At 47.0% G+C, this 26,360-nt stretch overlaps 14 protein-coding genes across 14 annotated transcripts; 13 read left to right on the top strand and 1 right to left on the bottom strand.

Moving 5' to 3' along the window:
* Positions 1-8: 8 nt before the first annotated feature.
* TbgDal_VII8335 (hypothetical protein, unlikely) lies at positions 9-308 on the top strand (the record flags this gene model as incomplete). Its single annotated transcript, XM_011776956.1, has 1 exon — positions 9-308. The coding sequence occupies one exon, from the start codon at positions 9-11 to the stop codon at positions 306-308; it is 300 nt and encodes a 99-aa protein (XP_011775258.1).
* Positions 309-1,203: 895 nt separating this feature from the next.
* TbgDal_VII8330 (mitochondrial glycoprotein-like protein) lies at positions 1,204-2,313 on the top strand (the record flags this gene model as incomplete). The annotated part of the gene is made up of 1 exon (XM_011776955.1): positions 1,204-2,313. One exon carries the CDS (start codon positions 1,204-1,206, stop codon positions 2,311-2,313), a length of 1,110 nt encoding a protein of 369 aa, XP_011775257.1.
* A 689-nt stretch (positions 2,314-3,002) lies between these two features.
* Positions 3,003-4,334, top strand: TbgDal_VII8320 (hypothetical protein, conserved; the record flags this gene model as incomplete). The annotated part of the gene is made up of 1 exon (XM_011776954.1): positions 3,003-4,334. The coding sequence occupies one exon, from the start codon at positions 3,003-3,005 to the stop codon at positions 4,332-4,334; it is 1,332 nt and encodes a 443-aa protein (XP_011775256.1).
* A 776-nt stretch (positions 4,335-5,110) lies between these two features.
* TbgDal_VII8310 (hypothetical protein, conserved) lies at positions 5,111-5,611 on the top strand (the record flags this gene model as incomplete). The annotated part of the gene is made up of 1 exon (XM_011776953.1): positions 5,111-5,611. One exon carries the CDS (start codon positions 5,111-5,113, stop codon positions 5,609-5,611), a length of 501 nt encoding a protein of 166 aa, XP_011775255.1.
* A 199-nt stretch (positions 5,612-5,810) lies between these two features.
* Positions 5,811-6,128, top strand: TbgDal_VII8295 (hypothetical protein, unlikely; the record flags this gene model as incomplete). The annotated part of the gene is made up of 1 exon (XM_011776952.1): positions 5,811-6,128. One exon carries the CDS (start codon positions 5,811-5,813, stop codon positions 6,126-6,128), a length of 318 nt encoding a protein of 105 aa, XP_011775254.1.
* Positions 6,129-7,402: 1,274 nt separating this feature from the next.
* Positions 7,403-10,297, top strand: TbgDal_VII8290 (hypothetical protein, conserved; the record flags this gene model as incomplete). Its single annotated transcript, XM_011776951.1, has 1 exon — positions 7,403-10,297. The coding sequence occupies one exon, from the start codon at positions 7,403-7,405 to the stop codon at positions 10,295-10,297; it is 2,895 nt and encodes a 964-aa protein (XP_011775253.1).
* A 973-nt stretch (positions 10,298-11,270) lies between these two features.
* Positions 11,271-12,200, top strand: TbgDal_VII8280 (methylthioadenosine phosphorylase, putative; the record flags this gene model as incomplete). Its single annotated transcript, XM_011776950.1, has 1 exon — positions 11,271-12,200. The coding sequence occupies one exon, from the start codon at positions 11,271-11,273 to the stop codon at positions 12,198-12,200; it is 930 nt and encodes a 309-aa protein (XP_011775252.1).
* A 1,172-nt stretch (positions 12,201-13,372) lies between these two features.
* TbgDal_VII8270 (hypothetical protein, conserved) lies at positions 13,373-15,328 on the top strand (the record flags this gene model as incomplete). The annotated part of the gene is made up of 1 exon (XM_011776949.1): positions 13,373-15,328. One exon carries the CDS (start codon positions 13,373-13,375, stop codon positions 15,326-15,328), a length of 1,956 nt encoding a protein of 651 aa, XP_011775251.1.
* A 430-nt stretch (positions 15,329-15,758) lies between these two features.
* Positions 15,759-16,121, top strand: TbgDal_VII8260 (hypothetical protein, unlikely; the record flags this gene model as incomplete). The annotated part of the gene is made up of 1 exon (XM_011776948.1): positions 15,759-16,121. The coding sequence occupies one exon, from the start codon at positions 15,759-15,761 to the stop codon at positions 16,119-16,121; it is 363 nt and encodes a 120-aa protein (XP_011775250.1).
* A 217-nt stretch (positions 16,122-16,338) lies between these two features.
* Positions 16,339-16,641, bottom strand: TbgDal_VII8250 (hypothetical protein, unlikely; the record flags this gene model as incomplete). The annotated part of the gene is made up of 1 exon (XM_011776947.1): positions 16,339-16,641. One exon carries the CDS (start codon positions 16,639-16,641, stop codon positions 16,339-16,341), a length of 303 nt encoding a protein of 100 aa, XP_011775249.1.
* A 235-nt stretch (positions 16,642-16,876) lies between these two features.
* TbgDal_VII8240 (T. brucei spp.-specific protein) lies at positions 16,877-17,431 on the top strand (the record flags this gene model as incomplete). Its single annotated transcript, XM_011776946.1, has 1 exon — positions 16,877-17,431. One exon carries the CDS (start codon positions 16,877-16,879, stop codon positions 17,429-17,431), a length of 555 nt encoding a protein of 184 aa, XP_011775248.1.
* A 346-nt stretch (positions 17,432-17,777) lies between these two features.
* Positions 17,778-18,365, top strand: TbgDal_VII8230 (hypothetical protein, conserved; the record flags this gene model as incomplete). Its single annotated transcript, XM_011776945.1, has 1 exon — positions 17,778-18,365. The coding sequence occupies one exon, from the start codon at positions 17,778-17,780 to the stop codon at positions 18,363-18,365; it is 588 nt and encodes a 195-aa protein (XP_011775247.1).
* An 861-nt stretch (positions 18,366-19,226) lies between these two features.
* TbgDal_VII8220 (hypothetical protein, conserved) lies at positions 19,227-24,014 on the top strand (the record flags this gene model as incomplete). Its single annotated transcript, XM_011776944.1, has 1 exon — positions 19,227-24,014. The coding sequence occupies one exon, from the start codon at positions 19,227-19,229 to the stop codon at positions 24,012-24,014; it is 4,788 nt and encodes a 1,595-aa protein (XP_011775246.1).
* Positions 24,015-25,413: 1,399 nt separating this feature from the next.
* On the top strand, positions 25,414-25,899 carry TbgDal_VII8215 (hypothetical protein, unlikely; the record flags this gene model as incomplete). Its single annotated transcript, XM_011776943.1, has 1 exon — positions 25,414-25,899. One exon carries the CDS (start codon positions 25,414-25,416, stop codon positions 25,897-25,899), a length of 486 nt encoding a protein of 161 aa, XP_011775245.1.
* Between the last annotated feature and the right edge of the window lie 461 nt (positions 25,900-26,360).

Below are 26,360 nucleotides of genomic sequence, written 5' to 3'. Positions count from 1 at the left end.
AGAAAGAAATGGGGAGAACAGGGGGAAAAATATGGTGTGAAACGGGTATGCATTTCGTTATGTACACATGCCCCTTCTATTCTTTCCCTTCCATTATCATTAACTTGTTCCTTAAATACATTTATGTAATTTTATGTAAGCTAGTCTGTTGTTCTCTTTTTTTTTTTTTGCCTTCCCACCACGCGTACACGCATACCCCTTTATTCCTTTTTTTTTTGTGTGTGTGTGGGTGTGTAGCGGACGTTATCTTGTCAGTTTGGTTGATTAGTTGGTTAGTTTTTACCCTCCCACTGATATTTATTTGTTGATACCGGCGCTTGACGTCCTATTTTCTGCTCATTTATTTATCTATTTATTTACCTACTTTTAGTTTGTTTGTTTTTATTTGTTTTTTTTCTTTTTAACCCTTTCTTTGTGATCTTACGTGTACGTGTCCCTCTACCTTTTTTCCGCTCCTTCCCCGAGACGGTTGCGTGCAATAACGCAACAACTGCGTGAGATGATTGAAAAGGAATAAAAACAATGGGGAAGACGAATGATGTGGAATGTGTGGGAGGGGGGGATTTATCGTATTTGTTTTTTTACCGGTATGCTTTTGTTATTATTATTATTATCATTATTATAATTATGATTATATTGACTTTACGTATCGACACACGGAGGGATGGATAGAAATTAGGAAAGGGAGGGAAATGGAACGGGATGTTAGAGGAGTAAATAAATAAAAAAAAAGAGGAAGAAAGGGGAAGTGTGTACGATGTTATTTGAAGGCTTCCTCAACCAAACAACCCGGACATTCGTTTTGTTTTTTTGTTTTTCTCTTTACCCCATTGCAATGCCTGAGTAATTTCTATGTTATATTTGTTTATGGTATCCGTCCTTTTCTCCTCATATTGTTGTTGTTATTATTATTATTTCTTTATTGTGCTTTGTTTTGGACAATGACCACCGTATTTTGCGTATGCGTGCCGTCCAAAAGTGTACAAGTGGGCGCTGGTGAAACTGTGAGGGAAGAAAGAGAAGTGCTTGTGCGTGAGTGCGAAAGAGAAAGATAAAGATAAAGTTTTACCAAGTGGTCGCATTCAAGAACATACGACCTCATTAAAGGTGGGGCCCAAGGAAAAAAAAATAAATAAATAAATAAAGGGGGAAAAAGAAAACAGAACAAACTGAAACTTGAACTAACTATTAATAATAAAGTCGATGCACAGTTCTCTCATAATACTGCGCCATGCGTATTTCTCAGCACTTCATCCGGCACGTCGTGTAGTTCCGGGGTCGCTGCTTCCCGTAAGAACACAATTTTACACTCGACGCTTCACGAGTACGGCGGGGCCAACATGTGGTGACGGTGGTGAAACATACAAAAGTGAGCCCACAAAAGTCGGTGCGAGTGTTGAAGGCACAAATTCGGGTAACGGAGTAACGGACTCCCCTTCCCTTTTCTCATCATCCGCACCAACTGTTCGGCGACGGGCGTTGCCTCCTTCCGACTTTCCTGAAAATGCTTTACTGAAATGCATTGAAAAGGAAATTGAAGACGAGGCGCTGCGACTTGACAAGGAAGAGTGCCCTCCGCCCCCGCCGACTGGTTGGGAAATGTACCATGCGCCGGGAACGAGTGTTTTTTATGGCCGCCGCTGGTGGCTTCCCGCAACCGCGTCAGCAGAAACTCGGGCAACACCTGAGCGCCACACGATTCGCGTGCAGCTCACGAAACGGGACCCCTCATTGGATCCGGAGTGCGACGTGCGAGGAGAACATTTTCCTTTTTCATTTTTTGTGCAGCGTGCCCCATCTAAAGGTGAAGCAGTGAGGCGTGATGGAACTTTCCGCATGGGAGACAGCGCGGCTGCCGGTGATGTGAAGGGCAGAACTGAAGGAAAGGAGGAGGAGGAGGAACTTGGCCTCTACGACCAAAGCATTGAGGTGCGAGCGGATTTTGTGGACGGAGAGCTGCTGGTTGACAATGTCGTTTTTCATGGCACCTTCAAGACCGAGTCCTCGTGTAGTAAAAGGAGTGGTAACACTTCACCAGAGGCGGCGGCGGCAACTGCTGCTGGGCAACATGACAACACAACTGGAGGACGAGGGAAGGTTGAAGAGGTGCGTTACAATAATATATTCAACGGCTACCCGGGTCCTAATTTGGACGAGGCGGAGGAGGAGGTGCTTGATGGGTTACAGGCGTGGTTGGCAGAGCGCTGCGTGGATGATCAGTTTGGGGAATTTGTTGGGCAGTACTCCGTTTGGGTGGAACAGCAGGAGTATGAAATGTGGCTAAAGCGATTACGGGACTTCGTGGCTGCGTGAGGACGGATTGGTTGGTTGATTAGTGGTAACAATTGGGGAGATTGTGCCCACTTTTTGGGTGGGTTGACAACAGCGGAGGGAGGAGGCTGTGTAAATTGTGTATTGTGAAGGCACGCAAGAAGAAGAAGAAAAAAAAAAAAGAGAATGACGAGACGAGACGAAAAGGAAAGGAAAGGGGGTTAGGCACCCGATGAAAACAATAAATGAAAAGGAAAAGGCATGGGTCGAACTACAAGGACATTTGGTGGTAGTTCACAGATATATGCGCACATACTTGCAGTAAACATACGCATTAACTTCATTCCTGATCGTATCGCCCGTATTTCCCGCATGAGCTGCTTGAAGCCCCCTACTTCCCGAACGCGCAAAGGGGGGAAGAAAAAAAAAAGAAAATCAATATTTGGCTAAACACTGAGATGAGACTATTTATTATTATTATTATATTTTTGTACAGCAGCCTTTTATTTTTTTCTTCCTCTTTCTCTCATATTCCGTCGTCTCTTCTTCATTTCCCTACTACTTAATTGTTATGTGTAAATTATTATTATTATTATTTTTTTTTGCTAACAAAGGACAGCGCCGGCCAGACTTGGTAAAAATTTTTTTTTCCCGTAAGTGTTTATATACATAAATAATACATATAAATACCGGGGTATTTCATTTTCGTTTTGTTAGCATTGCGTTTCAGGATGCCCTCGAACAATAGCAGCAACACGTCATCACTTCCTCTACCGCCGCGCCCCGATCCGGTGACACTTGACCAAATATTTGATCGCCTTACTGCACCGTATGTCGCAATGGAGGATCGTGCCTATCATCTCGTTGCATTGTATACTGTGGCCTTTCACCCGAGTGTGAAACTCTTCTTATTTGAACATGAACCGCTACGCAACACCGATGCAACTGGAGTTATGGGTTACAGTGAAGAAAATACACGGCGCCGCGAAGCTTTGCTGAAGGGAATCGCTTTCTTTCTCGCTCAGCGCAGCAATGCTGTGGCGCAGGAATGTCGCTGGGAGACGGCAGCACTGTTGGGCGAGTTGTGCCGTATGGAGAGTGTGCAGCCGCTGCGTTCTGCAGGAGCTAACGACAGAAACTCTACCAGCAGTATAAATGCCATTAGCGGTGCCAGAAACTACGGGATATTCTCACCGAAGGAAGAGGTGGTGCAAAAGATTAACCATTACGCCCGTGCCAACCTTGAGTATTTGGCGCGGCTCCCGTGGTTTGTCATAGAGGTGCGGGAACTCATTGGAAACGAAGGTGACGATAATTCCGCGCCGAAGACAACAACATCTTCACTGGAGCTTCGCCGTGCCCTGCGGCAGCGTTTGAGGCGTAGTGTGAATAGTGATGGATGTGGTTTAAATGATGACAACGGTCAGACTAATTTGAGTAGTGGCGTGGAGTGCGATGATGACACTCGTGTTGCACTTAAGGATATCCTCGCGGCTCTACCGGATATTGTCACAGCTGAAGAAGCACCTGATGAAGGAACGGCAACTCTTTCGCAAACCACAGTGGTGAGGTGGTCCGCAGAGCAGTTGGAACGTGCATGCGACTTGATGTTTATTGACGCTTCCACAACGTTACTTCATCTCATCCCACTCGTCTCCCGCAGTAGTCATTTGCTGTGCGCCAACTGTCAGAAGCACGGCGTTAAATGCGGCGGGGAAGGTTTGTTGCGTTGCAGCAGTTGCAAGGCGGTGTATTATTGCAGTGAAGAGTGTCAGCGTGAGCATTGGTCCGCTGCCCACCGAGTGCCATGCAAGAATTATAAACAACGCGCAGAAACAATACTTGCTGAATATATAGCTGCTAACAAAAATGTTGTGGGTGGCAAAAGGGGAAAAAGGATGAGTCTGCAACAGCAAGAGGAATTAGTGGCGGTGTTGGAGGTCCCTTTGGAACCCTCATTGTTCTATGAAACTCGGCGCTACTTGTATGATCATCGTGACGCGTCATTTAGTGGGGTGAGCTTTTATGATTATTTCATGAAGTACACCGTCCGCGGATCTTAAAAAAAAAAAAAAGCAACATTTGGTAATTTATTTTCTTTTTGAATCATTTCTTTACATGATTGCGTGACGGTCGAATGGAGTGTGGGGAAGAAAAAGTCGGCAGTGTGGTGAATTCAAGGTCTCGCAAGCTTGGCATTGAACACAAATATTAGCTGGGGTAAATAATGGAATGTTTCGATTAAACAAACGGGGATTCAAGCAAGAAAGAGAAGAAGAAGGAATAGGAAGACGATATTAGGGTCAAGACACATTAAAATAAACTGAGTAATTTTATTATATAAGTGGCCGCGCAACACATGTTTGAAAAATGGAAAATAGAAGACGATTTTTTTAAAAAAAATAAAAATAAAAAGAGAGAGAGAAACTGATTTCCCCGAAACTGTCGCATCAAAGCCCCTTTCAATTCTTCTTTTGTTGTTGTTGTTTTTTCTTTTTGTTTTTTTCAGACTTCCTCGTTTCCTGTGCTTACTTGGTCCTGCGCTTCTGCTGCATATATAATATAATATATATATATATATATATATGTGAACGGGGGAAGTTGATCATTTACGTTATTTTTCCACTGCTGTCTATCTATCTGCCCTTGTTTTTTTTTTCCTTTTTGTTTTTCAAAATATCGCATTCAACGAAGAGGTCCATTTGTACCCACTCCAAACGAAAGATATTAAAGCGTGCTCTACTTGGACAACACAAGGGAAGGTATTATAAAGTAGTAAGAATAGGAAGGAGGTTGAAGCATAGGGAAGATAAGGGAAAAGAAAAAATCAGAGGAAGTTATGAGCGCTTTTGTAGATGTAGTTAAGAACGCGGTTCCCACAGCAGCTGCGGTTGGAAGTAATGGAAGTATTATTGAAGAGGATGAAACGCAGCCGATATGTCCATCACTTTCATGGAAACAGCGGTTAATTGGCTGCGGCGTCTGCATGGGTATTGGATCTCTCCTTTCCCTTCTGAGTTTTGGTGCCATCCTTCGCTCAGATGTGGCCACATTTGCTGTGGTTTATACGCTTGGAAACGTGGCGTCCATCGGTGGTACATTATTTCTTGCAGGTCCCAAAACACAAGTTCAGCGTATGTTTAGTGAAGGCCGTTGGGTGGCCACAACTGTGTTTGTTATTGCCATGGGGCTCACACTTCTCGCAGCATTACTACTCAGTAGTGCATTATTGGTTCTGTTGTTGTGTCTGGTGCAATTCGGCGCAATGGCGTGGTACATGATGTCATATATTCCTTTTGCAAGAACAGCTGTAAAAGGTTGCTTGAGAGGTGTGGTGTAAAAGAAGGAAAGGAAGAAAAAAAAAAACTCAATCGACACGGAAAGGTGGTCGGCAATTGAATGTTCGTGTACGGGCTGTGGAAGGGGAAAGAAGTAGATGGAAAAAAGAAAAAAGAGTAATAAATATATATATATTTTTTTATTTATTTATTTATATTATCGTTCTTTTGTTGTTGCTATTGTTATTATTGTTCACAAAAATGGTTGGTGGAGGGGTTAGACAACAGTTGATGATTCACCACGGGAGGGGTTCGGTCTATTTTTATCATCATGATTTGATTTTTTTTTCTACTTTTATCCTTATGTCTCTGAAGCTTCATTATTATATCGCTGCTATTATTGTTATTATTATTATTGGTGTTGTCGATATTGGTTTCCAAGCTGATGAATATCGCGTTACATATTTCAACAGTTATGCATCCGACTCTCCTTCCATTATTACATTTTGTCAAGGGTTTCCCACACACACGCACAACTTATTTGAAGTTTGGTATTACCGCATGGAAACTTTTTCATGACGTGCGAACGATAAAAATAGTGGGAAAGAAGGAAAAGAGAGGGAATATAAAAGACGGAAGGAAGTAAGAAGAAGAAGAAGAAGAGGCTGAGAGCGTGGAATAGAAAAATAAAAATAAAAATAACGGAGTGAAGTTACGTGGATACCTTGAGGGGCTGCCGTTGGACAAAATATTTAACCCACTAAAACTCTCTTGATTCACCCGTTCCTCCTCGCCTGTTCATGACAATATTTACATGAACACACTCGCGTTAAAGCAGTAGCACATAAACACACAAGGAAAAAAAAGAATCATTTGTTATGCACCCGGTCCTTTGCACGTGATTTCTTTTCATTTCCTTACGTATTTTCCTCTATTATTATTGTGTACTCTCTTCATGGACACTGTCTATTGTTGTTGTTGTTGTTGTTTCTTTTGGCTGGCGTATAACTGCTTTGGTTTGAATACGTCTCGCTTCCGATATTTATTTATCTTTTTACTTCGCGGGTGTGCGGCCGCATGTTAGGTTCTCCACTCGCTCATTTTGTTTCCCCAACCCTAACCCTAACCCCTTATTTCCCCTTCTCTCAGTTTATTTATTTTGTTTGTTTGGACTCTAAATTGCAGTAGAGTCCTGGCTCACTGACCTCACCCCACTGAACGTTAATTTCACATATAAATATGCAAAAAAAGAAACAAATACACTCACGTAAAAATATATTTGTTTGTTTTCCTGTACGTGTCGTTTCTTCTTCATTGTTGGTGGCGCTTCACCTTTTACTTCAGCCCCCGTCGTCCTCCAGTAGAAAAAAAAAAAAGAAGGCAATTATGAAAGTGATTGAATGATGAATATCTCCGGGACTGAAGAGGGAATGATGAGATATGAATTTGCCATGGTGGAAGAGGGGGTGAAAGAGTGGAGTTATTTTGTTGTTGTTGTTGTTTTGTTTTTCGTTTTTAACACGAAAGAGATAAATTATTCTCTTGTTTCTACATCCAATGCATGATATGAGGTTCAATTGTTTCATTCACTAAACGCTTTACGCTATTCTCAGCATTGCCTACCTTGCATAAATATGCACATGCATCTGAACAACATAAATGCGCATGATACCCTCCCTCCCCCCCCCCTTCTCACATACTTGAATAAATTAATTATCCCGCTTTTTCTTCCCTCCGCCATGCCATCGTGACGCATGGTTTTCACATTTGATCATTCTTGCACGGCATGGTACAGCCGCTCAACACAGAGGACGTTGCGGGAAAAGCGACGACGATAACAACGAAGGAAACCAATGGGCGCACACTCAAAAAGGGGTTTCAGACCTAAACGTCATACCGCGCCGAATGCAAGAAACAAGCACAATGCCAGTAACTACACCGATAAAGCCAGTGAAGGGGCAGGAATTTCTGCCGCCCCGTCATGCGTGGCGAAGCTCTACGCAGAACGATGGGAAGAAATGGAGGAGGGTTGCATGAATATAATTTCCTTCGCTCTGCAGCCGCAGGCACATGCCACTCTTCTCTCCCATGGTGTACCGCAGCGACTTGCCGAACTTCTCCTCGCCGCAGAGCCGGCTAACCCGCATGTGCAGCTCTCCAGTCGACAAGAAGGAGAAGGACAAGCTGAAGAGGAGGGAGAAGCAGAACTGAACGCTGATGCTCGTCAAGTCATAACCAGGCGGGGACTGCTGCACATCAAATCAGCAGCTGCAGGAGCGTTGCGAAACATGATTGTGAGCGGCAGTGACGATGTCGTGGTGGACACGTTAGCAGGAGCAACCATCTCCACATGTGCTCTATCGCAGAAACAGGGCGCTGGAAATGAAAAGGGAAGTAACAGCAACAACAACGGTAGAGGAGGACCAAACCTCACGACACCACTCGAAACAAAGGATGAACGGGTCAACTTTTGTGAAGGGCTTGTGAAGCTGCTGATTGATACGTGGGAAAGCGCAACGGAGTCGCGGCGGCGCGGAATCACGTCGTACTCGGCAATTGTGAACCGTCGTCTAGGAGGAGCGGGTACAGACACCATTGCCGAATATGATGACGGCAATGATAACAATGCCGCCGACGCGAGCAGCTGCAAGAGCATCATAGCGAGTGCGGACTTGGATAACATGCCTCCTTTCAGCCTTCTTCGAGCGCTGGAGGAGATTCTTCAGCTTATTGCGGTGTGCGTGGAGGGGAATGAACAGATAGCCAATGCCTTTTCGACAGCTCATGCAGCAAAGTCATTGCTGTGCGTGATTGAGGCAGCCACTGGCGCGGCATGGGAAGCGCTACAGCCGCAGCAACAAAGTGTTGAACCGCCTTTGAGTCATTCTTTCGGGAGCAATGAGGAAGAAGCTCTCGTGTGGATTCAGCACTACAGGCGCCGTGAAGCAGAGATATTTGCGGCAGTTGCCGTAGCTGGTAGTGAAGTGCTGCACGTGTTGAGTGGAGAGAATGAAGCACTGTCTACGCTACTCTTGTCTGCAGAAGCCATGGCACCCCACCAGTCATTTCTCACAGCTGCGCTCGACGCAGAGCAAGCGAAGGCGTGGCTAGAAGCTGAAGTTTGCTCCCTCAAAACCGCATTAGCGAGCGCAAGAGGCACAGGTGCCAATGCGAATGTTATGGAAGAGATCGAGAGTTGTGGAACAGAGGACGCGTTGATACTGAGTGTGACTAGGCACAATGTGTTGTATCAGTTGTGTGAAGTCTCTCTTCACGTACAAGGAACTCTTATGAACACATCGCCCACATCTGTAAATGCTGCTCGCGTGCTTCCGCTTGTTGTCACCGTGTTGAACGCTCACCCACCACACGACGAGTGGAGTCGTACGGTCCCACTGCTTATGCAAACGTGTACGCTTTCAGAGGGAGTTCGTACGTATTACCTTGCGCGAGCACAGCACCGTCTGCGTTGTGTACAGGCAGCTGTGCACGTGTTACATGTAGTGGTAGACGTGATTTGCAGCTTGAACGAACCCAACGTGGATGACGAGGTCGCCTTCCGGCAGAATGAGGCAGCAAAGTTGCTTTACAGCAACAACGCCATGTTTGTGGTGGGCAAACTCATGCGTGACGCACTACGGATGCCGACTACCACATCGGATGAAACTGGTGCGGGTGACGTTAATAACGCTAGTTGTAGTGCTGGTATTGGTGGAAATTGTGCCACTACTACTTTCGCCGCCGTGCAGCAGCAACACGAAGAGGATGTAGTTGTTGAACAGGCATTACGAGCAGCTGCGGGAACATCAGGGAGTGGGAGCCTCATCACCAAACTGCAGCGATTGGTGCTATCCAATGAAGTAGGCGTGTGGGGCCTGGCGAACACGTTGCTGCTGATGGTCGGGTGGAAAGATCTTGGAGACGCGCCCTCGAGCATCTGGAGAGCCATCATCAATGCACTGGAGAGGCGAGCACAACTCCTTTCCAGAGAAGTGCAGGAGGATACATCAGAAGCGGGGGTGATAACACCTGCACATTCACCATCATCTTACTCCTCATCAGGGAAGGCAAAAGGGGTGTACCTTCTTCTTCAGTTGGAGTCGCTGGTGCAGATGCTCTGGACGCTGCAGCGCAAGCAAACTGCGGAGGCTGGCGGTCCGCTTCAGGTAGTGAATCATCTTAGTGCCAGGCCAGCGGATGTGGACATCGTGACGCGGCTGGCGTGGGAACCCGCTGCCAGCACTCAACAGCGGCAGGCATGTGTGGGAGTTGCTTGTAGCGTATGCGCCTCTCTCCACACAACGGAGGCAACAGAAGCAGCGGCCCGCTTTGCACTTGGCGCTCTGCAGGCGGAGAAGTTAAATCCGCAAGCGGGTCGCGCGGCACCGGTGGAAATCAACTGCCCTCCACCGCCTGGTCCCCGTGAGGAACGGCGGCGTTGGTTGATGAACTTCACGAAAGCAGATGGTGAGTGGCGCGTCCGATGCGAAGCAGCCAACCAAATAATGGATTTGTTTCTTGACGAACAGCACCATGAAACGGTGTACCTTCCTCTACGGATTCAGCAGGCGTTGGTGTTATTCATCCAACAATTCCAGGCTTACAGTAAGCGGCGGTCGCAGCAGCAACGAGACATGATGCGAAATTACAAGGTTGTCCTCCCGGATTTTGATGAGGAGGGAAACCTGTCCGAGGTGGTGGAAAATCTTACCGCATTTGTAGACTACAAAAAGCAGTTCATGAGGTGAGCTGAATACTCTGCTGTGAATGCGGAGGAGGGGGGAAAAGAAGCAATGAAAACGGCCGACAATGGATGGCTGCGTGAATGACTGCGCGGCATGAAAGCACCCGGTGTGAAGAGTTGTATGCTTCCGTGGAAGGAAAGAAAGAAGCCAAAGAAGTAAGGAGGCCTTTAACGCATGTAGGACACTAGAATGCCACGAGCACTGGAAGATGTGCTATCAGCAGTTCCCAACCTGACAGTTAGCGCCGTCCATGTTGCTTTCATTGTCTTTTTTTCCGTAGCAACTGACGGTTAAGAACGATATACGCGTTCTTAGTGTGGCGCCGCCTCTTTTCCTTTGTTTTATTTTGATTTTGCTCCTTTGGCAGTGACTGACGGTCCGCGTGAAATTGTCCGGAAACTGAAGTTAAAGAGTCTTTCAGATGAGAAGCGAGATTTTGCTGCAGAGTGCCGTGGGATTGAAATAAAAAGAAAACATTGGTTGACTTTGATCAGACATGCGAGAGAAGTTGTCGATCGCTCCGCAAGACTCACTTTACTGGAACGTTTCGCCCTTTTTCTTTTTGTGTGTGTGAAAAGAAGAAAGCAGAAGGGCCGAAACACAAAGCCATCGCTTCCCCACGACGGCAAGGAAGAGCAAGAGTAGCGAAAATAAGATGTGGTAACGAAGCGCAGGAATAAACAAAGAGTTAAGACACATGCGAGTGCAGATATAAACGCGAATCAAAAGAGAAAAGGCAGTTAATATATTAAGAGAATAAAAATAGTGAAGTATTAACAACATCAACAAAGTGTACGTGGAGGCACAGCCTCGAGGCGGTGCTGGGTGCCGCACATAAAGGTCACTACTTATATGTTATTTGAGTGCTAATGGCCCGCTTCTCCCTTCACTGGAACATTAAGAAATAAAAGTAACGTACAAATAATAAAAACAACAAGAAACAAAGTAAATAACCACGACTGAAAGCTGCTCTAACATGATGTACACGAGTCCCCACGATGCCCCAGTGCTCATTGGTGTTATTGGAGGGTCAGGCACGTACAACCTCAACGCGATGCAAAATGTCAAGAAGTACACCATTCCTACACCGTACGGCATGCCAAGTGGAAGCATATCGGTCGCTACCGTCTCTGGTGTGCTGTGCGCCTTTATTCCTCGCCATGGCTACAGCCACGAATTCACGCCCGATGAAGTGAACTATCGAGCCAACATCTACGCCCTGAAGTTGTTGGGCGTAAAATACCTCATTGGCGTCAATGCAGTGGGGTCGTTGGATGCAGAGTACCAACCAGGCGATATGGTTCTTGTCGATCAGCTCATCGATCGCACCACTGGCCGAAGGACCACCTTCTTTGGCGAAGGCATCGTGGCCCACGTGGACTACGCCTATCCGCTTTCTGCCAACTTCCGGAAGCTTGCACATGATACGCTGACAAAGGCAATGGGGAAGTTAACCACAGCAGTGAGCGGTGGCAAGCCATGGAAACTACACAACGGCGCCACACTAGTCACGATGTCCGGCCCTCAGTTCAGTACACGCGCAGAATCACTCATCAACAAAAGTCTCAACGGTCACCTTATTGGAATGACCACCTCCACGGAGTCGAAACTGGCGAGGGAAGCAGAAATGGCGTACCTCGTCGTGGCCGCCGTAACGGATATGGATGCATGGAGCGACGCCCCGCACGTCGATGCAGAAAGCGTTCGCAAAGTCATGGCGGCGAATGTCGAAAAGGTTCAGCTGATCGTCGTGGAACTCATTGCGGCCGTGTCAGCCAACCAGTTTGATGACCCCGCACACCACTGCCTCGAATACGCAGTACCAACAAAACCAGAGGCCATTACAAAGGAAGTGCGCCAACGCATCGCGCCACTCATGGCAAAATATCCCATATTCGCTCCGTAAAAGGGAAAAGAAGAACTGACATCTTGAATTGGAACGGGGGGAGGGGAGTTTTGAGAGTGAAGGATGCCACAAAAGGAAAATAATGACTGAAGGGGAATACAATGATATATATATATATATATAAGATAAAACAAGTTAAGTTAAGGTAAGGAGCCTGAAGGTAAACCCTACCGGTGCGGCATTGTCGAGTAGTTAGGAAGAGGGAAAGGGAAGGCGTGTGTAAATATGTGCTCAGCAAGCCAAAAAATAAAAAATAAAAAGATATTAAATGAATTGCTTAGGCGTGTGGACTGGAATAGGTTATGTATTCTTCATTTCACGGCACACTCTTACGGCACCATGAACTGAAGCAACGATGATGCCAAAAGAGGAGTAATGAAATCGGTGGCAATGATTATGGCAGTACCTGTCGTAAATATTGGCGCGCGCCAGGAGGGAGTTGAACATATCCGTGTTAGTCATTTAAAAAAAAAAAAGCAAACTTGAGTAGGGTGGTTTATAAAAAATGGGGCAAGACGGCTCTAACGAAAGGTAATTCAAATTTGCCACTGTGCTGATGTTGTTTACTTGTTTTGTTTTGTTTTCCTTTTGTGGGAGTAATTCCCTCAAAATTTAGGATAATGTGCCGTATTCAGTAGTGTAGTTGTTATTCCTACTTGCTGCTTTTCTCCCCCAATGTTCTTGTGCAAAATGAATTTTGAATCGGCCATTGTTTCCTACACTTTCTCTTCCCCCTTAATTTTCCATAAACACACACCGGTGGTTAGTGCTGTAATTGTAGCAATCCACACATAACATATACAGTAACACAAGAAAAAATAATAATAATAATTAAAAAAAAAAGAGGGAAGAAAAGAGAAGAGACTGGAAGGGAAGGGAAGAAACCCGGAAAAGTAAGTGAAGGGGACCGAAAAAGCCCCAGGCGAGGCGGCGGTTAAATCAAGAGAAGTACAACACTTTGAGGGTAGAGCAGTAGTAGTTGCAGTAGCTGGTGCTTGTGCAGTCGTGGTCGAGGTTTACTTAAGGGTAAGAAAGAGGGCTGTAGACGCACACAAAACACATACATACAGACATATATATATATATATATAATTAGGGGCAACAACATCTCTAGCGTACATTTAAAAAAAACAAAACATACACTGCAGTATAGAGGACAGTGCATTTTCAAAATGCCCCACGAGCCGTCGTCAGCAACAGATTTTGTACAGGACTACGCAGCCAAACGTGCCGCACAGATTGAGCGCGCCAAAAAGATTCGAGAAGAGCGGCAGCAACGAATTACTCGTGAACAGAGACGCTTCTCCCCTTCCGCCTCACGGCAGCACACCGAGGAGGATAGTAACGGCGTTGAAGGATTAACGCAGAAGCAACCCCCTGTGGCTCCATCTGTGCAGTGGGAATCTGCAGAAGTGCCTCCTTCAGCACCCGGCACACTCACTGGAGGGCGGACGAGCCTCCACCCACCCGCCCGCGCCCGCCGAATCGCAAATGTCGTCGAGGAGGACTTCAAGCGAGCGACACGGGCGGGGATCATCACTCCCGATCAGGCACGACAACTTTGGGCCATGTTATCTGACCAACTGGTTCAGGTGGATAATCCTCATGCCAATAGTTTTTCATCCGCCAGTATTAGCACACCCGCGGTATCAACACTTGTTGAAGGAGCGGTTCCAGAGTTCGGAGGTAGTATTTCAATGGACTCCCTAAGGGCCTCCATAGCGCAATTTAAAGAGCAACAACGGAGGAAACAGCAACAGATGATGGGAGGAGAGCCTACGCAGTCAGTGCGAGGCGCCGGTGCAGGTCCCCACGCGGGTAGGGGAAACAACAACAATAACGGTGCCTTTAACGGCGTCAATGAGGCGTATGACGTCGCGACACGCATGTTCTCACCAGCTGTGACCCACGACACCGCATTTGGGGCAAACCGTCAAGTGGTGCCGCGTGGCAACAACAAGGAGAGCGGCGGTGGAGTGATAGATGAACCACAAGGTGGCGAGGAAGAATGGGTATTGCGCCCGAGCCCCACGCCAGCAGCAACGGGGAGGCGAGGGAAGTCACAGAAGCCGGCATGGAACTATGATGTGAGTGTACCGCATGAAAACGAAGATAACGGCGGTGGTGGTGCAATCCGTCAAGCAGCACCTCCTGCACCACAGGGGAAAACTGCGGCTCCATCACGGACGGCATTGGCCAAGGGGGCCGGTTCAGGGCAACAAGGAGGTGGTGTAGCGCTGCAGTTCGACGATATACCCGTTGGTGGTGGCAACCGTAACAACTTCAGCGATAGAGAACATCTCACGAACGAAACGACAGGTGGCTCGCGACCTCCGAAGCAAGGTGTTAAGGCTGGTGATGGGGCACCCACAACCTCAAAGAAGCACGGGCGCCCACATGCCACCGGTACGAATAGTGGGAACAGCAACAACAACAACACTGCTGTATCCGGCTACGGGCAACGGCAGGCTGGCGCTTCAGCAGGCGGTGCTGCCTCGTTGGACGATGTTGTGGTTGGTGGTAGTGGCGGTGGCATTAGTTACAATGATGTAGGCAAGAGCGGAGTAGCGCCTCCACCTCCGGCAAACGAGCCATTGCTTCCCTGTAACCTATGCGGGAGAACGTTTCGCTCCTCCATCTTAGCTCGCCACGAAGCGGCCTGTGCGAAAGTGCAAAAGAAGCGGCGTGTGTTTGACATGAAGGGGCAACGCTTGGAAGGTATCGAAGGGATCCACGATGTTGCACCATCGTCCCACATCTCACACGGCAGAGGCGACGGTGGAACCTTTGGCGCAGGTAAGCAGAACACTACCGCCCAAATGGGTGGACAAGCCAAACTACCTAAGTGGAAGATTCAGCATGAACAGTTTCAGGCCGCAATGCGCGCGATGCGGCAGGTGACACCGGAAGATGCCCCGGGCGGGAAAAGTGGCGCGCAGAGTACCGGTAGCAAAAGTACACAGCAAAGGCAGTTGTCACAACCGGTGCCGTTGCCGGCAGAATATGATGATCGGGTGCCCTGTCCACACTGCGGGCGGAAGTTCGCCCAAATGACGGCTGAACGGCACATCCCAAAGTGCGCAACAACAATAGCAAAGCCCAAAGGACTTCGGCCAACGCGGCGGTAGCAATGAAGAGATTCGACTCCAACAACCCGGAGTTGTGGCATTAACAGTGAGACATATTTCCCCATTCTTGTACGAGAGTGGTGACAAAGTAAACACACACGCACACATGCGCATATATGCATATATGCATATGCATACGTATGTATAGGTGTCCTTGTGTGCATTCGTTTATCTGCTGTAGCTTATGAACGTATGCCTGCAGGGCAGACTTTACGTTGTGGGTTCGTTGAAAGGAGCGGCTTTGCCCGTTCCGTGAGCGTACATCAACTCTTTCCAGTTTCTGTTCTCTTCAGCGTTGCTTTATTTGGTTTGGCTTGTGCTTGTGGGGGATGCTACGGCCACACATATATTTATATATATATGTGTGTATGTGTGTGTGTAGCCGTATGGTGGTGGTGGAACGGAAGAAAGGAAAAGGACGAATTGAGCAATGATTCTCTCAGGTTCACGTACGTCACCCTTCTTCCTTTTTTTTTGCTTTTTTTTCTCCTTCTTGTCTCGGCTAAGTGTTTGTTTGTTTTTTCATTATGAATTTTCCCTCTTTTTTTCCTCCTCCTCCCCCCCCCCATGTGTTTTTTTTTTTACTTTCCTTAAATTGTTCACACGGGATACTTATGTTCCTGGGGACCTCTTCAACGTGGCACCGCAGCCGTTCCTTCTCTTGTTGATACGCACGCGCAGACACACTTTACTCTTTCCACCCATTTTTTCTTTAATTTTCCCCCTGTATCATACACGTGGTGTGCATTTGCATCATTTATTATTACTATCATTACCATTATTACTATTGTGACTATTATTGTTAAAACGTTTGATGGTTTGGTTGCATTTCACCCGCCCACCCCCAGCGACTGTACTGAAGGGAGGTCGGGAATGGCACGGGCCATCAACGGCAGCGACGGTGTTGATGGCGCGGACTTCATTTAACGTGTGGAGGGGGGGAAAAAAAACTTGTTTCATGCTTCTGCACTTTTCCGCCTCAGTTGTATATGTGATCCTAGTTTATATTTCTATACATATGTATTGAGCTGATGTGTTGTTGTTGTTGTTGTTGTTGTTGTTGTTATTGTTGTTGTTTTTTCCATTTGTCTACGACCGTGTGAAGGTGCTGTGTGATTTTTGGTACCAATCGCCGTCTGTGTGCATGTGTACGTGTTTTTGTTTGACCATGCATGCACAAAAATGTTTATGATCAGCATTACCGCTGCGGTTGACCATCGTGCTGACGCTGTTATGAAATAACCGTTTGAGATTTTATTTGTAATCACGTTGTTGTCGTATTGTATTTGTTTCCCTTTTTTTTTTTTCTTCATATATGGAGCGAAATATACCGCATGAAGGAAAGATTATTCAGCACAAATTATATAGAAACTAAAGGGGAAATGAAGAGAAAAACATAGCAGGTTTTCATCCCTCTTTGTCATCTCTCCTCCCTTTTTCTCAGTTACATAAATATCTATTATTGAACGAGTGAAGAAAAACACACAGGGAGAAAGGTGGGGAAGAATAAAAGTATACATACATAAATGTAGTAGCAAGGGGGAAAAAATGGAGGGAAGAAGAAGCGTAAGGTGCAACTATGAGAAGAAAGAAAAGGAAGAAGAAAAAGTGAAAAATAACGAAATCGGCTGCTTGAAATTCAGTCACAAAGTGTATAAACATATGGATATAAACATATGTAAATATTTGTTTACATCGATACGCATGTGTGTTTGTACATGTTTATATATTTTATATAAAACAACGGGTAAGAAGGTGGGAGTGGTACCGCAAATATTTTTGAAGTGGGCGATTGATACACGAATGTTTGTGTGTTTGCTGATGCAGACACGAAATTTGTTCTTCTTCGTTTACATTCACTTGAAGCGTGTGGAAACAGCTTATGTGAGGTGGGATATGAAAGGGAGAGAAGAAATGCCTCATATAATTTTGGACCACAGTCGCTGGATATATACACTCACATACGCGTATTCCCATCCTTTGTGTGGCACACACTTTACAAGGTCAAATTTTCTCACATGCACAACGAAAGAAACCATGAGGTGCAGTTGTTTGCCTGTTTTTGTTGTGTTTTTTTTCCGTTTTTCGGCCGCGGTTGTATAAGTATCAACGTCATATAGACTCAGCATAAGGCAAGTGAATTTATATGTTATATATATATATATATACATTTTTTCAAAATGTTTTCGCGCTTCCCCTTCCCTTCTCCTACAAACTTACCAATCGTTTTCTTCGTCTCTTGCTCTTTTCTTCCCCCCCCCCTCCCCATCCCCCATTACCGTTGCCGCGGAGGGAAACAAAAACACGCATCCGGTGCCCGCCATTAACTAACACGTGTATGCATCATCACCATCATCATTCTTATTCACAAACATTATGTAAGCTATAACTCTCTCTCTCTCATTTCTCTCACCTGGTATTTCTTACATATTAATATAAATATGTTTGCATGTATATATATATGTATATATATATATATATATATATATTGGGAGTTAGGGCCCCCGCACATATATACCCGCGGTTTCCACAGTCAAGTGACTTCCCTTGTCCTGCAAAACACATTGTTTTTATGCTTCGGCACTGTACCGCACATAGACGGTACCGAACAGCATGGCGGGAGCTGCTTCACCCACTACCCGTGCGTGCGCGGAAAATGGAATGGCTGAAGCGTGATGCTGTCGAGGAGAATGAAGAAATATTGCGTAGACCATATTATACAATCAAATCTTACGCCCTCCCACCTGCCGTTGGGCGTCAGGAATCGATACACAATTCTAACAACATTAGAGGGGGAATGCACTCATCTCACAGTTTAGATCTCATCATGCGGCAACCACGGCGGGTAAAGACGCCAGAACAGTTGCGAGCGCTGAGGGATCGGTTGCGCTTCATTGGAGTGACGGGCCCCATGCCACAAGCAACATCGGTATCAACGAAAAGTTACACGGATACGTATGGCAGTAGGCTGCGACCGCGATATCCGGAGAGTTGGGACACGGTACCGCCGCATCAGCCATCACGGGAGTTGTTGTAGTGGCGTGGGAAGAAAATGAAAAGAAAAGAAAAGGAGGATGAAAGTTGCAGCGACGACGCACAAATGCATTTGGTGTGCAGAATTAGTGCTGGAGTTTACTCAATTGTTAGTTATGTTTCCCATAACGTTGAAAGGGGCAACAGCATGGAGTGGGGGACCGGTAAGTGGAGCAGAAGGAAGGTGAGTTTTATAGGGCCCCGTGCACAGTACATAACTCCTTTTACTTCAATGAGGTGAGCGGATGGGCAGCTATAAAAGCCGACCCGGTGATTTGAAACGTATCGTTGTTGGATGGAGATATATTCATACGCAGGCAGATATTCATCTCCCTCCTTTTCGTGTGTGTTCTTCGTCTTTTAAAAAAAAAAAATACACGTCTTAGTACTTGTATTGATGGTCGTCCAACGGAGCGTCTACTGCTTTGTCGCTTTGCCAGCGCTCCCTCATGCCCAACCCCCTGCGACACTGTACAAACATATGCAGCTTGAATAAAACGTCACACCTCTAGTTGGAAATTTGTTTTCTTTTCTTTACCTTTCTTCTATCTGTTTTTCGTTTTCCCACTTTGCTCAGCGGTTATTGGCACCTAATTGTACATTAGCCAGTCTGTCGAGGAAGCCGCGGTTGATTTTTATTCTTTTAGCATTACCGCTGCCGTCGTCTTCTTGCCTCTGTTTCCCCTTTTTGGTCGCTCACAGCCGTGCGCAAGCGAAGAATATATATATATATATATATATTTGTGTTGACAGACTTTGGCCGCACAAAAGCCCACATTGTCGCCTGACGAAGCGAAGGAAAGAAAAACAGAAAATATATAAATAACTAGAGAAGTAGATTCAGTAACTGTTGAGGCTGAAGCAAATGGATCAGAAGACACAGGAGTCAGGTGCGCTCTCACTGCGGGATGTTATGGAGCGGCCCTCAGATGAGGAAGCGCTGCAGTTGCTGCTCAATGAACACCAAAAGTATTACATTGGCGCGCTGGATGATGACGACTACATGAGCAGCGACGGATCCGAGGCGATTTACAGCGATGGTGCGATCAAAACAACAGCAACGACGACTACCATGACCGCAACGAGGACCACAACAATCACCACTGCTGTGACTCTTGCCAGTGGCGACAGCGTTAGCAACGGCATTAGCAGCCGCAGCTGTGAGCGTGCCAACACTTGTGGTGGATTAACAGTATCCGATAAAGTTATCAACAATACCGTTTACTATGGACTCCCTGGCGTGGTGGAAGCATTCAATGTGCGGACACTGAGTCGCATGGATTGTCCACGTACATGGGTTGTGCCGCGCGGGACAATTCCGGCATCCTGCTATGCCAACACTGTGACAGAGAAGCTGGACGTAAACAGCTGTGCATTAGTGGATTATAGCCAACGGCGGTGCCTTGTGTACGCACGGAGCGAATTGCTGCAACCGCAGGGTAAGGCTGGGGACCGAATGCAGAAGGTCCTCGCTGTGTGGCCTGAAGGAAGCACGAGATATCGCCACAACCAATTTCACAATGGCAGCGGCAGCAGAGGTGACACCGGTAGTCAGGCACAGGTGTGGCCGCAGGAGAGGAGTCCTTCACCGACAGGGACGCAGTCGCCACTTTATTGGCCCGCTTACGTCACACGGGTGGTGGGTGTCTTTGAGGACCCGCTGCTTGAAGTTGCATCGGACCCATTGTTCCTCAACACTATCCCTGTCGCAGAGGCAGCCGCACATCATGCCGGATCCGCTTCTAACGGTGTAGAGAAGGAGGGGGAAACATCCCAGTGGGCGAAGTGTTGTGCGTGGCTAAAAAGTCACAACGATTTCAATGAAGTTATTGAGTATGCTTTGACGGTGCCCATGAGGATCTGTGTTGACGTGACATACTGCATTGACGAAATAAGCGAGGGACGGCGCTTGACGATATTACCCTCCGTCCGCTATGCAACTCCGAAGGATGACGTTAGCAGCAATGAAGAGGATGACCAGGAGGTGTTGAAGCACGCTGAGCATGTATGTAGTACATTAAAGGCTGGCCATAGTTGCTCGTGTATTGTGCGCCACGAGTCGCAGTGCCCGATCCTCACACCTGAACAGATCCCAGAGGTGGTGTCCATACGGAACTACTCCCACACGGCCATTTTGGGTCGAAGAAAAGGTCATGCATCGGCGGCAGCCCTTTCTTTGGGGTGGAAAAAGCCTTTGGGATGTGTCACTGAACAGAAGAGCCCCGAACGCTCGAGTAGCGCAACTGGCACGGTATCGATGAATCATTCGGTGATGAAGTCCCCGGGATCCCCACGGAGGGCCCGATTGAATGGCGACACCCTCTCACAGAATCCCATAACAGCACTAGAGATGTTAGCGGGCCCCATTTGTCAGGCACAGCAGTTTGTCTTTCTTCGTCCCAACCCGCAGACCGTTGCCGAAGCTCAGCGGGCGGCCATTGAGGACCTTCGGGCACTTTGGATGAGGCTTCATCGACCCTCACGGGCAGTACTGAAGGCAGAAGAGGAGGCTGAACGCTCCAGATTTAATCCCACGTGTACCCCACCAGACGAGAAAAGCGAAAACAAAACCGCTTCCTTTGAATATGTCCCTCCGTACGTGCAGTCGGACCCACCGAAGAACACGGGGTTAGACACTTCGGATCTCCCCGCCCCGCATGGTTGCTATGCACCGGAAGATGTGACAGATGACCACCTTCATCGGAAATTGAAGTTGTTACAGGGTCAGACCGCTGAGGGAAACCGGCGGGGCAAGCCAAGTTACCCACCGCCAACATTCAACCCCAGTTATGAGGGACCGGCCACACCAGACTTTGAGAGAGGGTGCTGTCCGCATCGGGTGGCGCCTTCCCGACGAGAGGTACGCGATAATTCGCCTTCAGTACGCTGCAGGCACGACAGCGATGTTGATATGACGACGACAAGCGATCGTGGGGCATTTGCTGGACCAGTTGGTGGTCCCTCTAGAAGAGGTAGTTTGTGTCGCAATGGCAACAGTTGCAATAACAGCTTTAACCTCCGCTACAGTGGATGGAACGGCAGTAGGCTTAATGCCACTACAAATTCATCAATGGAAACCCCTCCGGCGAAACCTAGTAGAACGTATGCTCGCGGGACTTCGACGGCAGCCGTGCTGTTCGCGGAGCAGGACGAGTTCAATTCCACTGAGCACCTGAACAGCAGCGAGCAGCAAAAAACAGAAAACACCTCTTATCGAGACCAAAGAGGGGAAGTGCACGAAGCCCACGTCGGGAAGAGTACGTGCATTTCGCCTCTACGATCACGTGGTCACGCTGATTCGTTTCGCGTTGAAGAGAGCTTGTCCACAAAGTCAAAGACGCGTATGTTTGGCTCTGCGTCAGCTGATGTTGTAGATCGTACCAAAGAGACCAGTGGAAATGGTCGTACACTAACGACGCCAGATGAAAATGTCACCGTGAAGAGCACGGTGTTAGAGCAGAGTGCGGTGCCTCGCGGTGCGCTGACAGCATTCCAAGAGTTTGAAAGACGGGTAGCAAGAGATGTCAGAGTCCAACAAGCACACGCAATTGAGTTGCCTCGAGAGTGCACTTTGCGAGATGTTGTTGCAGCACGAGCGTTGGATGTGCACGAAGCATCGTTAAGGAAGTGTTCCCCCAGCCAAACACCCGTGGGAAAGACTGAAGAAAAGCAGGTAATGACGGCCCCGCCGTCGGCGGAGAAGCGGGGGAACTCCGCAACCAAAGCGGATAGGGAGGAAGGGGAAGGGAAATTAAACCCCCTTTCCCTACGAATGAGCAGAAGCCAGTTGGAGGTTCAAGCCCCGGCCAGGCAACAAGAGCAACAAATGTGTGTGGGCCCGTTCCGCAAAGTTGAGGATTCTGACGTTGGAGTCCCGCGTCACGACAAAGCGCTAAATGCGCGGCGCGCAACTGAGCAGTCACAACATCAAGAACAACAACATGGAAGTCTGACTTCCACCGTGAAAATATCAGAGCTCAGCAACCCCACTGTCGCGCCATCAGATGCTAACAAAAACGATATGCTGTGTCTACTCAAACAAGAATTTCAACGGCTTCAGAGCCAAAGCACCAGTACCGAACGGGCAACCATAGAGTCCGGTCGTGACCCAGCACTGGAGAGGGAGCGTTGGACTCCGCAGGCTCCGGGCTCATTGCGGTCGGTACAAGAAAGGCAACAACAACAGCAGCGGTATAGTGAGAACGCAACTCGCAGCAGCAGAAACCCTAGCTTTGGGTTTCCCCGTGATGATTCGTCGGTAGCTGCAAAGCAGCAGGCGGTGCAATCACCACACCAAGACCGCTTGATTGAAAGCATGGTCCCTGTTGGCAGAAATTCCCAGTCTTTATTTTCCCAACGTGTGTCACCGTCGCTCTCGGTCGAACAACAACAGCAGCAGCAACGGCAGCACTCGTGTAGTCGGGTTTCATACAGTGAAAATGTAGTCACAGGACCTGCTTTCTCCTCACCATCAAACGCGAAGCAGTCCGTAACGCAACATGAAGCCTTCACGGCGACCAGTCGAAGAAATTCCGATCTCAGGTTCCCTTCACAACCCGCGTCACTGACCTCTCAGGTGTCAGCCACCCCGGCGCAACGTCCAGAGCACTCCAATGAGAACCTGCTCTCAAGTACGAAAAACCTGGACTCCAAGCCTGCTCGTTATACTCCACCATCGTTGGCTGTTAGGCACCGTTCCGATACGGAGACGGCAAATGAAAAAGAAGATCGGCGGCGAGAACAGCGATCGGGCAGTGATATGATCAGTACTGTGCATTCGGATGCTGAGGTAACTGTTCGTGTCCCGTCACCCAAGTCGACACGGCACCAAAGACAACGCCAGTATCTTGTGACCAGTGATACCTCCAGCACGAGGAACTCTAACCCTGCCATCACCCATCAAAGCGAGTCACACGCATACTCGTATTCCGCTATGCAATCGATATATAAGGAGCGAACAACCGGGAGTTTACTCTCCAACGCGAAGAATTCCGATGCCAAGGGCGTGCGTCCCACGCTGTCACCGACAGCACTCCAACAGTCCGATGCGCTTGTTTCATATCAATCGTGGGCCCGGGTAGGGAAGGAGAAATCCACAACCAGGAATTCGGATGTTGAGGTGGTCGTTCGAATTCCCTCGCCAAGCAAGAACCGAAGTATGACGCATTACTCGCCCACTCACGACTCCAACCGCAAGAGTTCTGACGTCGAGGTGGTAGTTCGCATTCCTTCGCCCAGCAGCAGGAGGTCCGAAACAGTGCAACAACAGTCACACGACACATCACAAACGCAACGGTCATCGCTAAACTATCCGCGCACACCCTACACAAAGCCCAGTTCCGTTATGTTGAAGGCGAGTAGTTACCCGCAGTGCGATGATTTTCCGCTTTTACGAACATCAAGCCACATTTCTGAACACGGGTTAGATCGCCACCGCCACGGGGTCCAATCCAACAGATCCAACAAAAACGCGCTTTCAACCAGCCGAGGCTACGCGGCTCTCAGCACGTCTCATGTGGACTGTCCGTCGCCACTGCCACCTGCTGCTGCTGCTGGGAAGTTTGCCGTGGAGGTTATTGCGGACGACCCGCGGCTGCTCCCGCAGGCAATTCCTCATGAAGGCGCTGGCAAAAGCGGAGTGTCTAGTCGGTGATAAAAGATGCACAAAAGGGTTTTTTTTATTAAAAAAACTGAAAGGGGGGAATGAGGCGACCACTGAAATAATCTCTGACTAACGGACATTACCATGATGTAACACTGACTTTATTTGATCCCCTCTTTTTTATTCCTTTTCCGCTCGCTTTGTTTTGCTGTTTGTTTTTGTTGTTTTTGCTCAGAGGAGGTGATGATGGAAATGAAGAGGCGTGCAGATGCACGTATGTGCAGAGACGAAAGAAAATAGAATGAACGAACACAAAAAAAAAAAGAAAAACGAGTGAAAAACAATATGCGGATGTGTTTGAGCAGAAGTGATAGCAGTAATACGGAGAAATCAAAGGAGTTTTTGTTTTTGAAAAAAAAAAAGGAAGTGAAGGAAAGAGATGACATGTGGGGAGGCGCGATGTGGCCCCGACTCACCAAAGACCACGTCCGCGTACGTCCAAGTAAAAAAAAAAAGGAATGTAGAGAACGTTTTAGATCGTCGTGCGGTAGAATTCAGTGGGGGAGGGTGGAATTTATTTGTCTTTATTTTGTTTAGTTATTAGCGTGCATGGTGCCTCCCCTTTATCTTTGTTTTTGTTTTTGTTTTTCTTGAAAATCATCATCCTATTAGTTGAAATGAGGTCCGGTTGTGGGGTTTGAAACCGTCTCCGATACGTAAATAACATTAACGATAATATCAATAAAAAGTAGTCCGCTCGTATGTAAAGAGAAACAAAGTTTTAACAGAAGAAAGGGAAGAAATTCAAGACGGAATTTATTACGTCAAATGAAGAGAGGAAAATATCTGCTTGTGTAAGTGTGCGTGTGCGTTTTCCATTTCCTTTTTTTTTTCTCACCTTTTCTTTCTTTTGTCTTTTTTTTTTCTTTCCTTCCTTCCTCTGAAGTGTCCCTCTTCCAGAGGTCCAACGGCAGCGCATAACTTCACACTCGTGAAAGCGACCAGGGAAAATAATGCGTTTTTTTTTTGCATTTTTATCGTGTTATGTTGTGTTCTTTGCTCCAAAACACAAATGCAAACACGTCCACCCCCACTCCCGGTTAATCTTTTTTTTTCTTTTTTAGATATGGGGTTTGGTGTTGCTTATCGCTACTGCAGCTTCTGCACGTGCAATTTGGGGAGGAGGGGGGAAATAAAATGTAAAAAAGAAAAAAGTAATGGGAACTCACTCCATGTTACTTTTGCTTAAATCGTCTCACACTTCGTTGAGATTTCTTTTGTTTTTTTTTTCTTCCACACCCCCTTTTTTCTTTGTTAATATCTTATTTCCGCTAACTCTTTACTCAAACACAAACACAAACGCGTACAACTCCGCAGAGCTTTGGCTGCTTTCCCGTTGTTTGGTGGCTAAATATCAGCGACACCATGCCATGGAAACAAGGTGCTGGAAATGAACCTATTCCCCACGGTCCCTTCTGTTTGCTTTGTTTTATTTTGTCTTCCTTTTCGCTTCTTTTTTGTTTCTTTTTTAAAAAAAATAAAAAAGAAAAAATGTTATTTTAGTTGTGTCACGATGCGATGCTTTATTCCCCTTGCCGCTATGTGTTCTCGTGGCGAACCTTTCTCTCTTCCCCTCTTCTCCACCTTTAGTTGTTGGCACCGCTTTAAAGATGTAACAGAACTAAATAACAAAGAAAAAAAAAAGAAATGTATTTGGGGATTATTGTATGGTTTATTCACCTGTGCTGCATTGGTTTGCTTCATCCTTTCCACCACATGTTGTCTTTTTTTTTTTTGCTTTAACTCTCAGTTTCATCCCGTCACTTTGTTTTGTTGTTCGCTATGGGAGGTGCAGCCGGAGAGGAAAAAGACATCGGTGCAGCACCCTCTTTTTTTTTTCCCCTCCCCCTGCTTTTGTTACCGTTATCAAAGTTGATGTTGCTTTTTACCCCACTATGGCGTTGCTTTTTAATTCTCTTCCCCCATTTCACTCGCATGTACAGAAGTGGTCTAAGTGTGAACGTGTGCGTGTGCGTGTGCGTGTGAACGTTTGTTTTCCCTTTCATTTCATCACTCTATTATGTAGCGTGACTATTTATATTGTTGTATTTGCGCAACCTCAGCGCATTCGCGTACACAAGGTGCGCATAAGGGTGGCTAATTGTGCATCCTCACTGTACCTGTGGGATGGGTATGTGTGACTTTTGTTGACTTCGTGTTTGTTTGTTCGTTTTCTGTTTCCTTTTCGTCCTTCTTGTGCTTTTGCAGTGACTCCAATTTATTTATTTCACTCACTCACTCATAACACAAATATATGCAAATATCTATATATATATATATATATATATATATATGTTCATTTGTCTCCATACGTTTACCCCTCCTTTATGCGTATCT

The sequence above is a fragment of the Trypanosoma brucei genome, chromosome 7 (assembly GCF_000210295.1).
Source record: "Trypanosoma brucei gambiense DAL972 chromosome 7, complete sequence".
Lineage (NCBI taxonomy): Eukaryota > Euglenozoa > Kinetoplastea > Trypanosomatida > Trypanosomatidae > Trypanosoma > Trypanosoma brucei.
Note: the sequence above shows the minus strand (reverse complement) of the source record. Positions and strands in the feature narration are given on the sequence as shown.